General features: G+C 34.0%; 1 protein-coding gene across 14 annotated transcripts in view; it reads right to left on the bottom strand.

Annotated features, from left to right (window-relative positions):
- LOC129794827 (atypical protein kinase C) overlaps positions 1-17,729 on the bottom strand; it is a 105,064-nt gene that overhangs the window by 25,766 nt on the left and 61,569 nt on the right. The window contains exon 1 of one of the 14 annotated variants that reach the window (XM_055835708.1): positions 17,091-17,572. The exons of 10 other annotated variants lie outside the window; for them this stretch is intronic. In XM_055835708.1, the coding sequence (XP_055691683.1) occupies positions 17,091-17,220 (130 nt within the window). In that variant the 5' untranslated portion in view covers positions 17,221-17,572. Of the gene's footprint in view, positions 1-17,084; positions 17,573-17,729 lie in introns of those variants that run through there. 3 more of the 14 variants (XM_055835707.1, XM_055835709.1, XM_055835705.1) reach the window with 3 other exon arrangements.

Below are 17,729 nucleotides of genomic sequence, written 5' to 3'. Positions count from 1 at the left end.
TGTGATACATTGAGCACTACAACATATTAGAATTTTAAACCTCCAACTCTAAGTGGTTGAGACTATTTTAAAATGACAGAGAGAAAAAATTTAATTTCCTATCCATTTTGAAAAATCCCAGGGTGCCGAAAGCTATGGAAAAAAATTATTTCTTAATTTTCACTCACTTCATAAGTATATAAATCTTTATGATGACAATCCATATTTACAACGGCATTAATAATTCAATTTATTCCACTTCAAACAAGAATATGTATTATGTACAAAATTTTTGAGGACTTGGCATAATATTTTCATGTAAATTGTACACACACAGCACACCCCGAGACTCCCCCAATTTAAATGCAAAGCTGTACTTCATATTTTGTAAATTCACTTTACAAGCTCTTCTTCTCAGCACCCCCGGATCAATTCTTCAATAAATTTTCCATCCTTGGCGCGATAGAGCCCGAAATTTCCTGCAATAACTGTTGCATATTGTTGGTGGGTGCAGACGAGTGAAAAAAAGAACGAGCAAACCCTCCAAATTGCTTCAATATTGCGCGCTGAGCATTTTCCTCTCTGTGCGAAAATTGATTTATTGAAATGAGGCAGCATATTTAAATGGAGTCATTTGGAGGTTATCTAGCACATTTTTCGCCCCGAAAAATAAGGAAAGGGAACCCGGAAGTCCCTTTCATACTGTGGCTGTGCTTCCTTCTACTACTACCACGACAAAAAAAACACGCCTTTAGTCTCTTTTTGGGGGTTGATGTTTGCGCTCCTTTATCAGCGACAATTCCAGCCACCCGGTTTTATGGGGTGCTTCCTCCTAAAATCTACCCTCCCAACAAAAAAAAAACGAAGAGAAAATGTCCTTCCTCGATCGATGGACAAATGTGACAAAAGCACTTTTCTCGTGTGACGCAACACTGCTTCCGAGGGGGTGTACTATATACATACATAGTATGCAGGTGGATATATTGGAGTGAAAAATAGAAATCTAACTGTGTGGGTGGAGAGGGTCTCACTTGATTTTGGCTGATCCATTAGCGATGGGCGCTATATATACCAGGAGATCCATCAATCAGCCTCTCTCTGACCATCTTCAACACCACCCCGGAGCTAACTGAACCGGAGGGATTCACTCCACACTCTCTGGCACACGTAAAAGCTTCCCGTTGTGATTAATTTGCGCGATTTACGGCATCAATTTGGAGGTGATACGAAAGCTCACACCGGAGAGAATTTATTTTATTAAATCGCATCAATCTTCGAAAGCTCGGAAAGCTCTGATTACTTTCAAACGCACACACACTGAATTGTATATAAAGATAAAGAGGAAACGCACGGGGATATTTAAACCAATATAGGACAGAAGATAGACCGTTTAAATTAAACTAATTGCAATGTAATCGTGGTTATTTGACATTTTAGTAAAACGAGTAAAATATATTTAGGGATAGATTACAATCATCTGACCATTCGGATTAGACTTAATTTAAAAGCCATAAATTACAACTTAATAAGGTAGTTTAAATAGCATTAAAATTTGAAATTTATGGCTATAAAAGCTCTATATCTGGAATTTTTTATAAATTTTCTTGAGGTCCAAGTTTGAAGTCCAGATTGGAACAGTTTCATAGAATGGAATAATAAACTCTGAGGAATACTTCCTTAGACTTCATTTGTCAGAACATTGATAAACTCTCTACAGACTTCTGAAGAAGTTCTATTTAAAATTTTTAATTATTGTTTCCAGATTTCTGGAGGTCCTACCCCGAAGTCTCGTTAGTAACTGTTTCAGAAAACATACAGAAACTACTCTATCTAATTAACTTTCAATTTCAATTTCCAGAACAATAATATACAAAGTACATAAAGATGTCCGAAAATACAAACTGATTTAGAATTTCTAGGTAATGTTTCCTGATTTCCGAAGGTCCTAGATAGGAACAGTTTCAGAAAACTTACAGATTCTTAAAAATTAAGTCTGCGGAAAAATGATACAAACTACATACAGACGTCTAAAATACAGATTTATGATTTAGAATTTCTAGGTAATGTTTCCATATTTCTGAAGATACTACCTCAAAGTCCCGATAGGAACAGTTTCATTAAACACATAGAAACTACTCTCTCTCATTAATCTTCTATTACTAAGTACATAATGATGTCTGACAATACAAATTTCTTATTTAGAATTTCTAGGTAATGTTCCCAGATTTCTGAAGATCCTAGATAAAATTCTAGATTGGAAACAGTTTCAGAAAATTTACAGAGACCACTCTCTGAAATATTCCTTAGATTTCAGTTCTTAGAAAAGTGATCAGTATAATTACAGACTTCATAAAAAAACCGAAATATGAAATTTCATTAAATTTTTCTAGATTTCTGAAGATCCTGACCAGAATTCTATATGCCAACATTAGATTCTTAAATAATTTTGATCGAAAGGCAGCTATTCTAAAGATGAACATCCAGATTTTGTAGACTTCATTGACTTCTGAGAGATCTCAGTTTAGTATTTTTTTTATTTAGGTTCGAATTTTTGAAAGTTTTACATTTAAATATTAGAATTGATTTCATTGGAATCGCTTGCAGCTAAATCCGACAGTTTTAGCCAAAAAACGTTAAGTTGATAACAAAGATTACGATGCAATTTATCTTAATTTTCCAGACATTTCTACACAAGACTAGCATCTTGTTTTAAATTCTCAAAATTCCATTCTAAAGCAAATAAGGACCTAACACTCTTAAGCTTGAGAAAGATGTGAAATCTGAAGGGAGAAAAAATCCACATTTACCCCTCAATTTTCCACCTTTTCCTCTATCTGAAGGATAATCCCCAATTTACCCCGATTTGACGGTTCCCTTCATGTGAATGGATTTATCGGAAAGGGTTCAATTGAGAGATCAAATCGATGAAGGGGTTGGTTTTTTCGAGAATAAATCGAGATGCGGGAAAAAGTGCGGAAAATCCTGAAGGTGTCAGGTGACTCTCGTTGGGAGGGTATCAGTACGACCCAACTTTCCATCTGAATAACCTCAAAACACCCTTCGGGTTTGGGAATTTCCTGCCAAAGGAAAAAAAAAAGAGGAAGAAGGGTGACCCGCTTTTTCTTGTTGTCTCAATTCCAACATTCAGAGCTTTTTGGGAGCTCTTTTTTTTCTAGGCCATATGCACAATGATGCAATATCTTATTCCACGTTACGGATATGGTCAAAACTTGGCAAGGAAGAAGTCAAAAAAAAAAGAGGAGCATGAAACTGCTCAATATGGATTACATTTTGACTCTCTTATGGCTCCCTAAAGGTTTTTCTTCTTTCCTCCGGAGTCAATTTAATAGAATTTTTGTGAATGAAAATCAATAGGGAGGAAATTCACACACAGATTAATTTTCTTTTCTCTTTTTGGCATCTTTTGTTGAGCCATTCTTGGAATATTTTTACCCCCAAACACTCTTCCCCCCATTTTCTTCCCAAACTGTCTTTGAAGGAAACTTTGTGAGAATCATGATTTTTGCTAATTATTCCCCATTCTCCGGGTGGGAAGGATCCCCATAAAATCCTCCCTTCTGACACAATATTGAATCCACGCAGCATTTTCTCAGCCCAGACAACTCAGCCTCACAAAGCTCCAATGTATTGAGTAATTGATATTGGGGGTGAAGAGTATCTTTGGCATTTTCTTCATGCCAAAGAATGCCGATATTTCTGCCCCAAAAACACTTGAGTGGGAATTTGTGGCGTTTGTTCGCGAAGTAATTGATATGCTTACCATCACCCACCCCCATCCCCCTCCTATTCCTATCCACCCAAAATCAAACGAAGATTGTGATATTGGGTTCCCTGGTCTTAATCAATTAATTGTTTCATAACATAAAAATCAATGGCATAAGGGAGGCCATACGTAATGAAAGACAATTTCTACATAATATTGGTCCTAACATCCCTCAGAGTGTGAAATTGAATTTAAAATTCGCACATGGGACGATCAGAGAGGAAATAAAGAAGAATATCCAGTGCGGTTGCACGCTATCAATTCCCATATCAAAAGTCCCAGAAGGGCCTAAACAACATACATACATAACATAGGTATATAACGTAGCATAAAAGGGCAGAAAACAATCGTATAGAAGCAAAGAGGAGAAAGCAACTGAATAGAATTTTCAAATCGATTTTCGTGCCATTTGTGGCTTTTCTCCCAATTGTCCTCTCTCTTTCTATATCTAAGTGACTCCAAGCAATTCAATAGTGAGCTCACTAGCATGAGGCTAACAACTAATATTTATTACGTTAGCTTCTTACTAATACTCTTACAAAAACATTCTAAATTATAAGAGTAATTTACGTTAGATGATTACCCGGCTGGCAAATAGCGATAAAAACATTATGATTACCTAAAATTGTTAAATAGATTATGGTCCAGCCGGGTAAACTTTTACAAATTCACTGACTTTTTATTAATGTCAAATAATGCTTTTCGACGTTGTATCTTCAATTAAATTTCCTTTTAAAAATCCATCTTGATTACCGCAGTGCACGTATTATATCCGTATTCCCAGCCGGGTAATTTTTTTACGACATGATGAACTTTTTTAAATCAAGTCTAATAATAAATCCCAGCGTTTATTTTCCAATTATTTTTTGTCTTAAACAATTTTTTAATTTATTACGGGAAGCACATTTTATATTATTCCGGCCGAGCATTTTTTTACATCAGTGATTTTCTTTTACGACACGTTATTCTACAACACGGTACGTGTAGAAAAAGATTAAAAAAAGGTGTTCTAATATTAGTTCTCAGCAGAATATCTCTCGTGTTCTTTTCTAAGCAGATTGATTACCGAGTGTATATGTATTACGTGTAATTAATGTATATAATATGTGTCTAGCCGACTGGGTAAGTGTAATAAATACAGATTTATTTTATACGAAAGCCACCCGATTTGTCTTGGAATAATTACTGATTTTTTATTGAAATTTCTTCAATCAGTACGCAGTCAAAGGATGAGGAAAGAAAAAACAGCATATTTATGCTTTCCAGCGACGTTTTGCCTAATTTATTGACATCTTCAGGTTCTATTACATGGAAAGAAATGATTTGGAACTTTACAAATTGCATTCGCGGGAAAAATTACAAAATTACTGATTTATTCTTAATTTCAAAATGTTAGCAAATCTGAAGTTATTCGATTTCAAAAAAAGGAGTTTATGCCTTTTGAGGCTTTTGTTTGACACCAAGACCTTTTAGCCAAACAGATTTTCCATTTTTTTTCTTCACTGTCATTAGCAACGCGATTCAAAGATTCTTTCTGTCAACTTTCTTTTGGTATTTATGCACCCTCTTTTGGCGGGTGTTACGATGCCTTTTGAATAGGGGGCGAGGTTGAAATACACCAAAATTTCCAGAAGAGGTGGAATTACAATGAGAAAATGACTCTGCGATGGAGATATTTTTGGATGTTGTGAACTTTTTTTTCCTCTTCTTCCATCTTTTGTCCTTTTCCATTGAATTTTCCATCTATGTGAGAAATTTTTTCACACAATTGTTTATTTTTTTCTTTCTTCCCCTTAACGGTTCTGCTTGTGCCTTTTTCACGCATCCCCGAGAGCTTTTCCACCCCCACAGTGTGTTGCCTGTGTGCTATGTATGTACTGCGGCAAAAAAGGAATTTTCTGTCATAATAAATTATTAATGACGTATCGCAATCTTGTCGAGTTAATTTCTATTGAAGTCACAGTCGATTTTCTGCAATATAAATCTCCATTATCTCTCATAGGGAGTCCATAAAACTCCCTTGGGGACTTTTCTCTCTCTCTCTCTTTCTTTCTCTCTTTCTGGGAGCTTTTTCTCATGGTTTTTACCTTGATAAATGTCTCGAGGGGAGGTGGGTGGGTGGGTGGATTTTTGGGGAGGAAGTCTCTTTTTGGCGGAGAGCAAACATCCGCAGTGTATCAGCATTGAACTTCCGCGAATGGGATGCATATCATGAGGGGGTGGGGGGTGGAAGGAGCTTTTGTGTAATAGCCCACCCCCCCTAAATTCCCTCTCACCCATTCACCTCTTTTTTTTTCTTCCATATTTTCCGTCATTTATCCATTCTTTTACTGGCCATTTGTCTCTTTTATAATCCTCTCTTCCTTCGCAGGAAAATGATATTTTTCTTTGCATATAACACACACACTTTTCCACCCTTTCATATCCAAACAGATAGTTATTTTTTTTATCTTTTTCCATGTACTTTTTCACTTTCAAATTTAACAGCGCTATTTTTCTTCCTCCACCTCCGTCAATTTTTTTATTCTCTCTAAATTCAAACACAGAGATAAAGCTTCACGAATGGGGAATATTTGACAAACCAAACGTGATATGGAAATTCGGAAAATTCGTTGCATTTCAATTTTTTTTAATGTCAAAATGCGGGAAATACTTGATGGGTAAAAAAAAACGTGAAGCGGTTAGGATATACAGAGAATCCCTTGTTAAGTGTTCGAATATTGCAAATTGCTTTGGAAAATATTTTGGATTCATGCGAAAGCTCTGTGTGTGGAAAATACAACAATTTGCAGAATTTTCAATTAAAAATTTAATTACAAAATTCAGTAGGTGCATTGTAATTTTTATTTTAAATTTTGCTGCGGTAAAAATCACTTTAAATGCCACCCTTTGCATTTAATTAAAATTAAATATAGTTTAGAAGCTTTTTTTTATAAAACATTTTGTAATAGAAAATATAATTTGATTAAGGCTTCTAAGTAATATCGTATGTGACAGACTAAAATTGCATAAACTCCTCTACATTTTTTATTTTAGAATTGTTCATGAAAAACTAAAAATTTTATGTAATAAAATCATATTTTTTACGTTACCTCATTCTTTTTGCTATTTCATTTTAATAACGAAGATTTTTTTTTAAAACAATTGTCATAATGGCACTAATGTCAAATTTTTGTCAACAGTGTCAATGACTTTGACATATTGCTTTAGAAGAAATTATTAGGTAATATATTTGTATTTTTTTAATTGATTACTTTTAGCTTTCAATAAATTTAAATTTCATTAAAAAAAGAGAATCTGTTTTTTTAAGTACTGCAAAGTAGAGCTCTTCTGTCAAATTTTTGACAGTAGCGTCCATGACAATTATTAATATTTTTTTTATTCTTTTTTAAATTGATCAAATATAGATGCTTAGCTTTCAATAAAGTTTTTCTTTTAAAAAGGAATTTTATTTTACAACTGCCAAATATAGCTCTTCTGTCAAATTTTTGACAGTAGCGTCTGTGACATTGACATTTTACTTTACAAAGTAATAAATTAAAGCTATAATACTAGAAAATTGCAAATTCATGTGTATTGAAATATAATCTTGAGAAAATAGAGATCTTATTTTTCAAACTGTTGTCAAATTAAATTCATGTCAGTTTTTGACATTGTTAAATTAACTATTTTGACATACCTTCATATTGCTTTCTAACCAATAATATATTTTCTTAAAAAGTTCCTTTTTTCCTTATTAAAAAATGATTCCAAAAATATTAACAAAAAAACTTAATAAAACCATCAAACGAAGAATGTCAAAAAGAATTTTTTTAAAGAATAATAATCAAACCCCATTTCTTTTACACACCCAACACATCTCTCAATCGGACAATCAATTCCATTTGAGGGATCTAACCCTCTGGGGAAATCTCTTTGTACAATTTTAGCTCTGAATGATGTGAGATGAATGAGAAAAATGCGACACATTCAGTAGAAAAAAAAATTATGGAGAGGATGAGGGATGGAAGAAACTTTCTTCCTTTTGGGGATTCTTCTCATCTATGTACTGTACAGGAAGATACTCACTCAGTTTTTTTTCCCATGGATAATATGTCTCTTCCCACATGAAAATCACGGATTGTATGGCAAAATCTTAGCGTGTGTAGGAGGGAGAAATTAATGAGACTTTGAGGGTGAAAATGATGAAAGTTATATAAAGAAGAGAATGTTGAGAAAATTATTTTTTTGTGCTAATGAGGAGATTCCATTGTTGAATTTTCTCCATCTCCCATGTGCCCTTCTCTTTATTTTTTTCCTTCTTTGATTTCTCATCACTTAGAAGGGCAAGGGCTGGAGGTTTTATTTATTTGCATTTTAGGCTTGAATTTAGTATTTTAAAAGCTTTAATTTAGTACTTTTAGATATTTTGATTCTCATTATGAGTCTTTTTTTTAGGACTAAACTCAGAAGAATTTAATTTGAAATAGAATTTAGTTCTTTTTAGGTTAGAATTTAGTACTTTTTGGGGTAAAATTTAGTACTTCTTAGGCTTGATTTAATATTTATGAGGATTAAATTTAGTACTTCTCAGGATTGAATTTAGAAATTATAATGATTCAATTTAGTACTTCTTAGGCTTGAATTTAGTCCTTTTTTATTTAAAATTTAGTACTTAATAGGCTTGATTTTAATTTTTTTTTAGACTTGAATACTTTTTAGGTTTGAATCTTGAAATTCTCAGGCTTATTAGATTTAAATTTAGTACTTTTTGATATTAAATTTAGTATAGGTACTTTTTAAGCTTTCAATCTGATATCTTTTAGGTTTGATTTTAGTACTTTTTGGGCTAGAATTTAGTATTTTTTAACCATGATTTATTAAATATTCCTTGACTTTTTTCTTCCAAAAACATTACCCCAAAGAGCTTTAAATCAATTTTTCTAGTAAAACTCGCTTCATTAGTGGAAAATTGTAATGTGTTTTCCCAGCCATTCATAAAGAAACATTAATAAATAAACATTAAGAATAATTTTCACACGACGGAACAAACCAATTTATGTTTAGTTGAGAAGAAAGTTTGTCTCAAGCGCAAAGAAAATTTCCCCATTTTGCTTTTCTCGCGCCATTTTCCACTGTTATTTTCTTAATTGACATCCATTCCCCCGCGCTGTGGGTTGCTCTACTGCTCCACTATACGTGCGGGGGTGGATAAAATGTTGTGTATGATTCCTCCCGCAGCAAAATGAGCCAATTTTGGTGTGAAGAGAAGAAAATCTTCGTGGAAAATATTTTCCCGGCGCATACACTGAAGAAAATTCTCATTCACACACACACACACCAAAATGTGACACAGTCGATGGCCTAAATGACCCATTAAAAACTTATGTACATCAATTTTCTCAATCGCTTCCCATATTTTCCCCATTTTCTCAATTTCCTTCTTGTCTTTTCCCTCTCTCTCTCTCTCACACTGTTGTTTGCACTCTTCCCCCCTCCCTACATCCACCGAGTGTAAGAGTGCCTTTTAAAAGAACCAACTTCCCACCCCCCGCCCCCCATTAAGTATTCCACCATGAAGAATATATTCACATTTAGGATTGAAATGGAGCCAGATGCTGTCATATTCATTGCTTGACAAGAGAAAAGGATGAAGACAATGGACAATTGTTGAATTAAATCATCATTGTGTCGCTTCTGTGTGAAATTTTGCCACTTTCAGGAAATTTAGTGGCATTAAACAAAATGAGAAATGTATTAGGGATTTTTTTTGCATTCTGACTAAGAAAAAAGCGGTAATAGACACCATTTATGCGGATTTACAGAATTTTTATTTTGTGCTTTGCAGACACTTAAGCAAAGGTTTTACATGATTTTTGAGTATTTGAGTTTTTTTTTATGTTTTTCTTTGTCTTTGGATACCTGAAGAAGGGGCTAATCATCTCCGAAACGTCATATGATGATTGGAAAATCAATTTTTTCATAGGAGAAATAGTCATGGATTGTAAAGTTTTTTATTCCTTTCCTTTCCAATACTTTTACTAAGACATTTCGGAAAATATTTCTTCATTCTTCAGGTACTGAAAACCATATGTAGCGCCCGACTCACTATCCAGCGAATATTAACCTAGCTCATAGAGTGAGTACCCTTAGATTGGCGGTAACTGTAACGGCTGCCCTTCCCTCGGCAACGGCTTATGCCCCCAGGTTACAAACCCTCAAATAGGTGAGAGAGAGAGTACGAGAATCCTCAAGAGAATGTAGGAGAGCACTGAGAGAGTAATTATGTGAGAGTAGAAAAGAGTGCTGATGAGAGTAGAGTTAGTCGAAGCTCAGCCATGTGCGGGTATGGCTGCGCAGTGTAAGTGCTCTGTAGATTAGTTGAGGACAAAAGAGGGTGGAGGTTACTGGGGGATTTGCCAGAGCCCCTGTGGCGCCCCCCTATTCAGGGCGCCACACATAAAAAAAAATTTATGGCACATTTGAGTGAATTTTTAGTCATATTTTTCTTTTAAATTGAATTTGAAGGGCGCTAAAACTGATTTTAGGAGTCGATGTTTTTCATGATAGATTACTAAAACCGTATTTATATTTTCCTTTTTCAACGATTGACGTTTATTTTCTAACAATTGACGCAAAAAATTCCTTTTGATGTTTTTCTCTTTTCAAGGCTTTGACGTTTATTCTAACGTTTTAAGTTTCATTTCAATTGATTAACGTTTTTCAGTGATTGTCATTTATTTCAACATTTAAAGACTTTGTTTTGACATTTCAATTGATTGACGTTTGTTTTTCAGTAATTGTCATTTATTTCAACGTTTAATGACTTTGTTTTGACATTTCTTTTCTAAATCTTGACATTTATTTTAACAACTAAGGGCCTTTTTCTAAATTACTTTTCAGTTTTATTTTAATATTTGACGTTTTCTTTTTAACGTTTAACGTTCATTTGACATTTGTTCTCATGTTTGATGTTCCTTTTTTGACGTTCAAAAATTTCATTTTAATGATTTTTATGTAATTTTTAGTCCTTAAACAATTATTTATTAAAACATTGAGCCTGACTACGCCACTAATTCGTTTTTCCCTTCAAATCCACTCTGTTTTAGACAGAATGAAGGGTTTTCTCATAGCCTAAAAGACAGAGTATTCATAAAAAAAGGAATCCAGAAATAAATTCTCCGTGGAAAATTGTAAGCAAACATTTTTCTGAAAATTCTGCTGGAAGAAAAAAGCAATCCAATTTTTTTATACCGCAAAAACCATCTTTTGATTGGTTCAAAATTAAATTTATTATCTTGGCAAGATGAGGAATTGTGCCAGGGATACACCCTTAAGAGGGGGTTGGTAGTGTGGTACGAGAAGTGGGAAAAACCACAAACTGGAGTCATGTGTTTGTTCTCATTAAGTCAATGCGAAAGTTTTCCCAGCAATGTGGGTGGGAAAAGCCCATGGCCTCCTCCCACACCCACACCACCTCCCCACCCTTCGTCTTTCCCCTTGAGTATGAATGCAAGGATGATGAGAAAATTTTCGCCCCAAGATGATGTACAAAGTGAGGAAAAAGTCTCAATCCCTAACATGAAATAATATCCAAAGTTGTAATTTGATGAAGCCTCAAGGGTGAAATTTTAGAGAAGAGCAGACCCGCGCTAGCTTTTGCGGACGGGGGCGCACAGGGAAATCCTTTTGGCCTCCCCCCGTTGTACCCCAAACCATTTAAAATGTAATTTTCAAACAATGAGTCGTGCGGAAAAGTCAGAGATCATATCAATGGACTCTCCACCGAGTATCTGGCAAAGAAGAATGATGGAGTTTCCCCTTATTTTTTTTCTTTCTCTTTTTCATTCTTGTGGTAATAAGGAAAATTTTTAGGAGTGATTTTTCATTTAAAAGATGATTTTAGGATGAAGAAAACTTCACGGAGCTTTAGAGAGAATCTTCTTGTGTCATTTGTGAGTATTTTACAAGTAGAAAGATAAATCTAAAACAAACATAAAAGTCTTATCATGCTTATGCTTCAAGAGCTAGAAAGTTATTTTTTTTTAATTTAAAAAGAACAGAAATAAATTGCAGGTTTTGTTACTCGTATTGATGGAGGGTTTGGAAATTTTGAAGCATTTGAGGCTACAGTGTGAATAACCCGTAAAAAGCATATGCATTAGCAGCATAGGCATGAGCAGTATAATGTACACATGAAGCAAAAGTATCGCTAAAAACTTCCTCTTAAAATTTCTTAAAAACCAATTTGCTATTAATATTAGTAGAAACAAGAGCATTTTGTTCAAATCGGTTAATACTTAAGATCACTGAAAAAATTGTATTTGGGTCAATGCAGCATATGTTCAGCGTAACATGAAACATTGTATTTTTATCATTTTTTTCAAATAATTTCTTTTTGGTTAATAATTAAATCAAAGTGTATGAAGAAGACCTCAAACAAAACTATTCTACACACTATTAATCTATTTTTTGCGCTCTAAAGGAAAAAGTTAGGTTATATTTGCGGGGAAAAAATGTGACAGATGTGTCAAAAAAAATGTGTCTCGCGAAGACGCCATTTTAAATGCTCCAACGTCTGTTCTGAGCATTCTGAGCATTCAAAGCCAATCTGAACGTTTTATAAAACTAAGAATCTTAAACAACATTTTTTTTCTTCGATAAAATGTATATAAATTCCCATTTATTTGCCCCTGAAAAAATTCTTCTGCATTTCATTTTTTTTTCTTCATACAATAGTGCTCCTTTTTTTGCAAAATTGAACCTCTCAGTTCATTGGATATTAACCACTGCAGTGGAAAATCTTTATACCCTGAGTTATTTGAGGAAAGAAAATGTCTCTTAAGAAGGATTTTGCAGATGAATCCCTCCCAAGGAATGGGGAGTTGGGGTGGAAAAGAGGTTATGTAGAGAGATAAGAAGAAAAAATAAAGAAAATGTGTCTTGAGGAAATTCCTTTCTCTCTTTTTTTGGCGCTTTTCCAGATTTTTCTTCTGTCTCCTAGAACCAGCTCCTACGGCGACACGGTAAGAAAAAAAATAGAAGAATAAAACAATTAAAAGGAGGTTCGAGGAAAAAGGAAGTTTCCTGCCAATGAAAGGCTACAAAAAACGAGGATCTTTGGGTAATTTTTACAAGAGAGAAAAGGAGAGAGGATAAAGAAGAAGGTGAACTGAAGAGCAAAAGGAAAGATAAGAGATTGGAGGGAATTATAAAGGAGGAGGGGTGGTCCCGGTGAAAATCTTTTGGAGAATGAATTCCGGATTAAGGCGACGGACGAGGAGTGCGGAGATTTATCTCAAGGATTAACTCTGACACATCATTGTGTCCCACAGTGTCCTTCCCCCATTGTCCTCCTTCAAAACTTCATTATTCAAGGTGGTGTGAGGCGGGTGAGGATCCAAGCCACACAACGGCAACAATATGCATGGAAATTCCCTTGACTTTTAGTACTTCCCAACGTTGTCATACAACGCACGAGAGAACTTTCTTTGTGGCCCTCTTCCCCCCCGCCCCTCTTTTTCTTTGGCGCGAATAAGTGGCGGCTCAATTTGCTTACCGGGTGGTGTAGAAGAAATGATAAGGATCCATATTATCTTGGACAAAACTTTAAATCTCCACAAGATGTGAATTTTCTTTCCAACAATCACCTCCTTTTTCTCACATTCACACCCCTCACTATTTTCCTGGGAAAGTTTCCACTTCTATACCTTTTACAAAGTGACTACACACACTCACCCCGCCCACCCACCCACACCTTAATGTCTGTCGTGTGAATAAAAGGGAAGAGATTTGGCGCTTCAAGAAAAGTTTAATTGTTTGGGTAAAGTGCATTTACCAAGGATAAGTTTCAGTTGTCACTGCAAAAGGAGGTGGAGTCTCTCTTTATTAGATTTTAGGATGAAAGATTTGGGTAAGAGATTAGACTGCAGGATTTTGGCATGAAAGCACATCCAATAATCCAATTTTAGGGTATATCAAGTTATTTGAATCTGTATAAAATTCATGAATTATTTCAACACGAAAAAAATTAGAAATATTAATTTAATTGTAATTATTTCATTTAAAAAATTACTAAACTGACGATATGTAACGAATTTTTTAAATATCTGACTAAAAATTAAAAGAGAAGTATCCATATTAGTTCTTTAAAGCATATGCATCATTCATGAAATGAAGCAAAGAGAACCATAATGAGATGATTTTGGGACTCCATATTTTATGAAAAAAAAGCCTTTTGACCCTAAAGAAAACTATCATAATTGCCTTCTTTCAATTTTGAGTCCCAAAAATCAGCTCATGTTGATTTTATTTGCTTCATTTCGTGCATGATGCATATGCTCGAGCGCTAATAATGATATTTATCTCTTAATTTTCTTTTATAAATTTAAAATTTTATTATCAATTTTTAAAGCAAATACTTAAGAAGAGATACAAAGACACTAACACAGATAACAAGCACTGACGCATATGCTTTATGTTAATATTAAAAAAAATCGTAGTCCTACAAAATGGGTCTCAAAATGTTTCTCGAAATTTTGAAAAAATTCTTTTGGAGTTCCTAAATTGTAGTTCAATGCCCCTTTTCAAACTTTCAAAAAGCATATGCGTGAATGCTTCACTGAACAATACACTGTAAATTCTCCTTTCTTCCCTTAAAATCTTGATTTTCATTTAATAAACAATAGCAAATACAAAATCAATCACTGCTGCATATGCTTCATGTGCAAAAATTGTCATTATTGCCTCAAAATGAATAAATTTCTTTTACAAACTTATTTGAAGTGCTTTTACTTGTCCAATTAATTTACCAAAAACACAATTTTGCTTCAATGTTCTGCGCCATGCAAAATTTTACCTAATTCATACCACGTTTCCCTTCATGATCCTTAATTTCAATTCACCCCCCATTACAATTAATAGGCCATATCAATTAAATTGTCGATTTGATACGAAGCGTGTACCCCAATCGCGATAACAAAATGATTTCCTTGGGTGTAATTTCTATACACATTGTAATTCACCTTTAACCCACCTCCCACCTATTCCCCCTACTCTCTACACCCAATCTCCCCCCTCCCACCACAAGTCTCGCGTGTTTTTGGCGGAAAAGTGAAATGTGAGTATGCGGGGAATCCCTCTTCTAAAAGCTCCGCGTCTCTACTGGGAAAATTTCTCTCTGTGTATAAGAAAATGTTCCTCTCTTAATCCAAAACACATCCGGCGCCAGATTTTTCCACCCCCTTCCCGACCCTCCTTCTCCCTACGCTAAATTCTCCCGGGAATGGGGTTAAATTTCCTCAACGATATGTGTGTGTGTGTCAAATTTCCCGTGATTTGTGATCAATGATTTCAATGATGTGAAAACAAGTGGAAAATTGACAAGAAATCGATCGCTATTGATTGGAAAATACCATTTTTCGCGTTAAATTTCGTTTGTAACGTCCGGGGAAGGAGTCAAGTGTGAGAAGGCAGAAAATTGCCTCCAGGAAGCCGTTTAATTATCCTGCACCGCATCGCATTAGACGTGGCTAGAAGTGATGCCATATGAACCCAAAGAGAGGGTGCATGTTGAATTTCTTGTCGCAATTTAATTAGATTTTCATTAATTCTAATGAGAATCACACGATGCACAACCACCCACCACAACTACCCACCCACCCAACCCCCCTCAAAACCATCCACTACAATGTAATTTTCCATCCACTTTAGATGAACATTTAAGTGTGGATTTTGTTGAATAAAACATTCAAATTGTAATTTGTGTTGGAAGAAGTGAGATTTTAAAAGCAATTTTCAAACCGTTTCTTTCTAATGCTTTTGCATAATTTATTTTTCGCAAAACCACAACTAGAAAATAACTAGTTTGACGTCCCGTTTCTAACGTTTTGAAATTTTTTTTCTAAGTAATTTAACCTTTGACATTTTTCGTATTGTTTAACGTTTTCTAAAGTTTGACGTTTCTTGACTAACAGTTGACGTATCTTTTTAAACTTTTGACATTTTTTGAAAGGAAAAATTAAATTTTCTTTTGTTTGACGGTTCTGAGCTTACGGTTATCGTAACTTCTTTAATGTTTGACATTTTTCAATTTTCCTATTATTTGATATTTCTTTTTTTTTTCTTACGGCTGACACCTTTATTTAACGTTCGAAATTCTTCGATAAGAAAATTCAATTTTCTATCATTTGATATATCTTATAATTTTACATTTATTTTCTAGTGACTACCGTAATTTTATTTAACGTTTAACGCTCTTTCTATCTTTTAATATTTCTTTCCATTCAGTTGACGTAAACTTTCACAGAATTTGACATTTTTTCCATCGTTTAACAGTTCTGTTCTAACGTTCGGCATTATCAGAACGTTTGAAAAATCCATGTTAAAAATTTTAAATTAAAAATAAATTAAATTTTTAGTCTAGAAATAAATTATTCCGAGACAAATTGTCAAAAAAAATTTAAAAAAAATACAAAAATAAAATAAAGTTTAGCGCTATTTAATGTTGATTAATTAATCAAAATATCCATTCGATTTTTTTTTCAGTGTAACTCTTACCGCAATTGCCAACAAATTAACTAAACTACCAAACAAAAATCAATATTTGTATGTATACAAAATTGTTCCTAATGTTTCCATAACCCAGATAATTATCTGGATCACCGATAAAAATTGCAAATTTTGGGGACAATCGAATTGTTTTATGTCCAAAATTGTCATTTTCTATTTTGTGACACATACATAATACATACATATGCACATATATACACGAAAACTCCCACCTTGTCGTCATTTTTCTTATCAATTTTTGATAGAGAAATTCTATTGAACAAAAAATGTGTTGGCAAGCTTAGAAGAGATTTCAAATGAAGGATGTTATGAGCAAAGTTATGGGGAAAAACAATCTCTCAAAGGTTTTAATTCATTCATTTTCAAAATATAAATATTTCAAAACATCACTGCGAATGTTTCAAAGGACATTTTCTTGCGAAAAGTTGAAAAATTTTAAATTATTCTAATGAAAACTCTTTTAAAGATTTTCTTTGGTATTTTTTAAAATTATATTAGGTAAGAAAACTTAAAGATTTTTCAACATTTTCCTGGAATGTGATCTGTAGGGATCTGACATGAAACATGTATGAAACATATCAGTGTCAGTGACAGCGAGGGTGACAGTTAGAATGTAAATAGAGGGTACGTTCTCGACCCCTTCATCAGGCCTTAAATAATTCAACACAAGCTTTTCTGCCTTTGTCGTAAAAACATATTAGATTTTTTTTAAATAAATTTCAACGAAAGTTTTCAAATAAACAACAATAAAATAAAAGAAATATTTACGAACGTTCACCTCCAATTGCAAATGGAAAGGATGTACTGCCGTAGATGAGTGTGGCTTCACACAAGGAATTCATAATCCTCTGCATATTGCTTACTAATCTCACTTGATCAGTCCTTGAGTCACTTTGGTCACTTGACATGGCGTTAAAATGAGTTTTGAATATTTGAAAATTCCCTCGAGAGGAATACTTGAAAGTTATGCTGCTGCTGCAAATAACTTTTCCACCTTTTTTCAATCATCTTCCGGTACAATCACAAAAAATAAATCGAAGCGCAATAAAAACGTGAAGAATTCTTGAAAATCTTGTCACTTTGAAAATATTTTAATTCCTCATAACTTATCACAAACACGAAGGTAACGTAAGAATTGATAAAAAATTGAAAATAAGACAAACTTTGAGAGTTCTTTGGAAGCAACTGAATCAAAGCAAATTTGTTTGTCAGTGCCTTTTGGAGGAGTTGGAAAACACATGTACTATACCTCCCTCCTCAATGATAAGACTTCAATTTGAGCACAACAATCCTCTGGGGCTATTGTTACACCAACACTTTTCTCCCGTCCCCTCCCCCACTCTGTGTGTCTGTGTGTATTTTAATGATAAGAAATTCCGTGCAGGTGAAAATCGATAAATTGCCTCACATTTCACTT

Source organism: Lutzomyia longipalpis, chromosome 4 (assembly GCF_024334085.1).
Source record: "Lutzomyia longipalpis isolate SR_M1_2022 chromosome 4, ASM2433408v1".
NCBI lineage: Eukaryota > Metazoa > Arthropoda > Insecta > Diptera > Psychodidae > Lutzomyia > Lutzomyia longipalpis.
Note: the sequence above shows the minus strand (reverse complement) of the source record. Positions and strands in the feature narration are given on the sequence as shown.